Source organism: Corticium candelabrum, chromosome 1 (assembly GCF_963422355.1).
Source record: "Corticium candelabrum chromosome 1, ooCorCand1.1, whole genome shotgun sequence".
In the NCBI taxonomy this organism is placed as follows: Eukaryota; Metazoa; Porifera; class Homoscleromorpha; order Homosclerophorida; family Plakinidae; genus Corticium; species Corticium candelabrum.
The window spans coordinates 1876813-1882405 of NC_085085.1; the positions used below are offsets into that span (position 1 = coordinate 1876813).

At 35.2% G+C, this 5593-nt stretch overlaps 1 protein-coding gene and 1 long non-coding RNA gene across 2 annotated transcripts; both read left to right on the forward strand.

Moving 5' to 3' along the window:
• Nucleotides 1-500: 500 nt before the first annotated feature.
• Nucleotides 501-1790, forward strand: LOC134196372 (bridge-like lipid transfer protein family member 1). Its single transcript, XM_062665481.1, has 3 exons — nt 501-719; nt 800-878; nt 1307-1790. The coding sequence occupies exons 1-3, from the start codon at nt 548-550 to the stop codon at nt 1494-1496; spliced, it is 441 nt and encodes a 146-aa protein (XP_062521465.1). The 5' UTR covers nt 501-547; the 3' UTR covers nt 1497-1790.
• A 2636-nt stretch (nt 1791-4426) lies between these two features.
• On the forward strand, nt 4427-5593 carry LOC134178533 (uncharacterized). Its single transcript, XR_009969631.1, has 3 exons — nt 4427-4606; nt 4663-4743; nt 5514-5593. It is a non-coding gene; the product is annotated as an uncharacterized LOC134178533 (long non-coding RNA).

The window sequence follows — 5593 nt, forward strand, 5'->3', positions numbered from 1 at the left end:
TTGAAGAAACTGTCACAGCTATCAAGAGACGAAGACGGAAAGCCAAATGCATCAACCTTCAAGACATACTGGAGATCTGTGTTTTCTCTGTGTCTACAACGATCAAATGCTAGAGTGATTGACAGAAAAATAAAGAAGATTGTTTCAAGAGACAGCCACATAAACATAAATAGTTGTAGGTAGAACCAAGCCCTATTGGCTTGGGTAGTATTTAGTTGCTTTGCTTAGATGGTGTATAATAGTTCAATGTTTGAAAATATATGTATGGACAGACAGACAGACAGACAGACAGACAGACAGACAGACAAACAGACAAACAGACAAAACACGCAGACAGAATTAGCTAATGCTGTGCACGTGTTGCACACAGAACTGAACGTTTGCTAAGAGAATAAATAAAACGAGTGCCTAAAATTTTAGTTGTACGTTTACAGTCTAGACAGCGACAATAGTAGCGGTCTCATATGCGCATGCGCATTTAGTAATAAGCCAGTCTATTCGTTGTATTGTTCTGTTAGCTAGTCTTATCTTTGCTGTAGCTGTACGTATGGCTTTCTTTGAAAGCTCAGGGTCGTCGTTTTCGTTCGAGGGATTTCTAGCGCTCACCGTAGTGGCTGCTCTGTGGCTCTACTACATTATTTTCTTCAATTCGAGGCTTTGGGGACTCGTAGTGACCTTAATTCTTCGTAAACTGGTACGCGGGGCGTACGTAAGGGTTGGTAAGTGGTTTCTTCGGCGTTGTTGGGTGTGTGGGAAGTTGTGGGTAGTGGATAATTTATGATAAGTTGTGCTCGTGCAGGTTCGTTTGCTGTGTCTATTCTGGCGGGAAAGATCCTGTTCAGGGATGTGAGTTATGTGACGACAAACTTTTCTATACGGTAGGCTTGTTGTGTTAGAGAGGCTGTGCAGTAGTTGCAACTGTCTGATGTACAGTATAGTGGTACTGAGAGATGTATCTTTGATAAAATGTTTAGGATATGTCAATGTGTTGAGAGGTGCATTCCTCCAATACAATACAGTAGTGTAATGTAGGAGAGGCGAGTCTTTCCATTACAGTAGTTTAGTGTATTGTGAGATGCATCCTTCCAATACAATAGTCTAGTGTATTGTGAGATGCATCCCTCCAATACAATAGTCTAGTGTATTGTGAGATGCATCCCTCCAATACAATAGTCTAGTGTATTGTGAGATGCATCCCTCCAATACAATAGTCTAGTGTAGTGTGAGACGCAGCCCTCCAATACAATAAAATACTGGCATTCAAGATTGGTATAGCTAAGTGAGCATTTGTGTATTCTCACTGTAGGGTTGTAGATGGGACTGTCTGTTATCGTTGGTGGAAACGTTTTGCCGACGAGCAGGACTACTTGTTGCAGGATCCAGCAACAGACAGAGATGAGTCTCAAGATGGCTTTCACTGTACATGTCAGATCTCGCTCGATTGTCCACTAAAAGTTGTTCTGAACGGATTTGAAATGCACGTCTACAACAGGTAATTTGATTTTGTATCATGTAATTGTTTGCAGCTATGTGATTGTAGCTCTGATGGGAATCAAGTCTACAATTAATATTAATCAGTAAAAAAATAAAAAATAAATAAAAAAATAAATAAAAAAATAACATAAATACATAAATAGACAATAAATTTTTACTGTAACAGTAACATAGCTACCTACTATCCATAGACTACCTAACTGCCAAAAAGCCGGTTACAGACGATTTGTACTTATGTTACTGTTACTGTAAAAAATAAAAATTAATGAATAAATAAATAAATAATATATATAATATAAATAGATAAATAAATAAAAATAAAAATAGAAAAATAAATAGAAAAATAAAAAATAATATAAAATAAATAAAAAAATAAAAAATTATATAAAATATATAAATAAATAAAAATAAATATATATAAATAAATATAAATAAATAAATAAATAAAAATAAATATAAATAAATAAATAAAAATAATTATATAAAAATAAATATAAGTAAATAAATAAAACTAAAAATATAAAAATAAATAAATAAAAATAAATAAATAAAAATAAATATATAATATATACAAATAAATAAATAAACAAAAAAAATTAATTAATTGATTATTAATTAATTAGGTGTACTTATGTGTGACTCGATAGAACAGTGACTACACCACGGGTAGTGACAACCCAAATTCTACTTTTTATTGTTTCATTTTAGTCTTTCTTCCTGTTTTACTGGACGCTCACTATCTATGTTTGCCTTTAGAACAGGTCTGTATAACAACATAGAGGAGGTTTTTAATGGAGTGCTAAACCAGAGTATGTGTATCTAACGTCTGAAGCGTTTGCATTTGTTGTGTATCTGCAATGTCGTTCTATCAGAGCCAAACGTGTCCACAGATGGCGATGCTTGTGATGATGCTATGCCATCTACGGGCAACGAGACTTGGAGACGACTGATACCTGCCGTTTACTTTCACATTTCGTCTGTGAGTGGAGATTTATTGTTCATTGTGTCTGTTTGTTTACCAATAGACTGGCTGCTTGTGTGTGTGTGTGTGTGTGTGTGTGTGTGTGTGTGTGTGTGTGTGTGTGTGCGTGCGTGTGGTGTGTGTGTGTGTGTGCATGTGACCGTGTGTGTGTGTGTGTGTGTGTGTGTGTGTGTGTGTGTGTGTGTGTGTGTGTGTGTGTGTGTGTGTGTGTGTGTGTGTGTGTGGCTACTGATGCCACATCTGGCTTACCCATCACTCGACTGCTTGCTTACCCATTGCTGGTTTCCCTAGCTCGTTTGCTTACCAACTCACTTTTCCACTCATCATTAGCATGGCTGCTCATCCATCACTCACTTTAGTCTTGAGTAGCAAGTCACTCTCCCCTTTTCTATTTTTGGTAGTGTGTACGAGACCGTGGGACTCCAAGGGTAGACAAGAAACTCACTGTATAAACACGCACATTTCCTTAGTCTACAGTAGCAGGTAAACTAAACTAAAGTTGTGTGGATTGTTTACATCGACTAAATCCTAGTTCGGTGTTGTTTTTGCGGCAGCTGTTTTGCTCTTCATACAGTGAGGTACAAGTCGTGCAATGCAAGTTGCGATTGTTGCAATTTCAGTTATGAGGCCGTAACTGTAGTACAAAGTCCCTATATGCTACAGTGTAGTACAAGTGTGTAGTCACTAGGTGTGTACACACACACACACACACACACACACACACACACACACACACACACACACACACACACACACACACACACACACACACACACACACACACACATACTGTATGTAGAACTCGAGTACCAGACGTTTGCATTAAAATGGTCTGTGATTCCAAGGCTAACACGCGTTACCTCTTTCTATCTCCCGGATGGTTATGGGATCCGGGCAGCGGCTGGTCCCGTACTGCCTGGATGAGGGAGGTTTGAGTGTACCTCTTTATCTGTAGCTGTTTATGTCATTTTGTCTGTAATATCATTTGTTCATCACTGACTCTACAGTTTTGTTTCTATCAAAATTCAGGGAAAAGTCGCTTTCGGCAATCGTCTTGTTCCCAACACAGTGTCTTTCCATTTTGAGTCGGGATCCGGATTCTACACAACATCTAAAGTGAGTTTCTATTTTTTTGTTACCGTCCATCTTCTCAGTTTGTTTGTGTTTGTATCAGGCTGATTCACTTCTCGACCCATTCAGGCATGTGGTGAAGATGAACTGTAAAGCCGTGAAAGTCAAGTTGTCCGAGAGCCACGGATATGTGAACAACAACAACAACAACAAGAGAGAGTAAGACTGGAGGGATGAGGTACACGTGTGTGGTTCATATCGTGAATTTCTTGACTCTACGCAGCGTTGCACCACGTCAGATGGGAGATGGATATATAGTTGCAAAGAGCAACTCTGTGAAGTTGTGTTATTTGTGGGATGAAGCAGGTTTGGACGAATTCAATTTTTGTGTGAAGTGGTAGATGGTTTAGCTGTAACTCGATGTATTGATAGTAGAGACTGCATGCCAATATGTAGGCAGAGAGGAGGATTATGCAGTGGTAAATAAGTGGATAGGCAGAGAGGTGGACAAACAACTGGAAAGATGGACAGACAGACAGACAGACAGACAAACAAAAGAATTAGCATTGACAGACACATGCACACACACACACACACACACACACACACACACACACACACACAGGCAGACAGACACAGACAGACAGACAGACAGACAAAAGAATTACCATTGACAGACAGACAGACAGAGACACACACACACACACACACACACACACACACACACACACACACACACACACACACACACACACACACACACACACACACACAGATGGACAGACAGACAGACAGACACACACACAGACAAAAAATTACCATTGACAGACACAGAGACAGAGAGACAGACAAACAGATCCTACAAGCAGACAGGTAGGCTTAACAGACAGACAGAAAGACAGACTAATGACAGTTAGGTGTTACAATTTGTAAACTTTCTTAAGGTTTAATTCCCATCGGTTGGGAGACAACAGAGGAGGCACCACCTCTTTGGTCAATGTCAATCAAATTAGGCCATGACACAGAGATCATGCATGGCCCTTGGGTTCGAAGACAGAGGTACACCGTTCCAGTATTTTTTGATTGATTGAACCATTTAGAGGTTTCTACTGTAGAATTCATCTCCAACAATTTTTCTTTCCAATTGACTATCAGAAAGCTCCAATCACAGAGAGGCCATTACCAGGAACAAAGCGGTAAGTAATACATTCGTGGTCAATAGGTTTTCAGTGGTTTACATAATATTAAAATATTTTATTTGCAAATTAAATTTTGTTAACTTTAAGATTAATTTTGAATTCAATAATTTACAATAAATTTTATAAACAAAATTTAAAATATTTTAATTTGCAAATTATTTAATATTAATTTTAAATTTAATAATTTACAATAAATTTATAAATAAAAAATTGAAATAATTTTAATTTGCAATTAAACTTTTTGTTAATTTTAATGTTACTTTTAATATTAATTTTAAAATTTAATAAAATTTACAATAAATTTTATAAATAAAAGTTTCAAAATAATTTTAAAATATTTTAATTTAAATTTTTTTGTAATTTTAATATTAATTTTGAATTTGCAATAAAATTGTATAGATAAAAAATTTTGAAATAATTTTAAAATATTTTAATTTACAAATTATTTAATGTTAATTTTAATATTAATTTTGAATTCAATAATTTACAATAAAATTTTATAAATAAAAAATTTTGAAATAATTTTAAAATATTCTAATTTGCAATTTTTTTGTTAATTTTAGTATTAATTTTAAATTTAATAATTTACAAAAAATTTATAAATAAAAACTTTGAAATAACTTTAAAAACTTTTAGTTATAATTTTTAAAAAATTTTAGTTAATATTTTTAAACTTTAAAACAATTTGAAGTTTTAATAAAATTTGTAAATTAATGTTTGAAATTTGAAAGATATTATTCTAACAACAAATATTATCAAACGTGTAGACAATATGCTGCGTTTGATCTTGACGTGGAGGTGACTAACAAGATGATGTTGAACGTTCTCTTTTCAAGTCAAGAGCAGG

Excerpts from the sequence above, each read along its gene's own strand:
- LOC134196372 (XM_062665481.1), top strand. The coding sequence starts at position 548 with ATGGCTTTCTTTGAAAGCTCAGGGTCGTCGTTTTCGTTCGAGGGATTT. Across the intron at positions 720-799 it reads CGGGGCGTACGTAAGGGTTG|GTTCGTTTGCTGTGTCTATT; the intron begins GTAAGTGGTTTC and ends GTGCTCGTGCAG. Across the intron at positions 879-1,306 it reads ACGACAAACTTTTCTATACG|GGTTGTAGATGGGACTGTCT; the intron begins GTAGGCTTGTTG and ends TTCTCACTGTAG.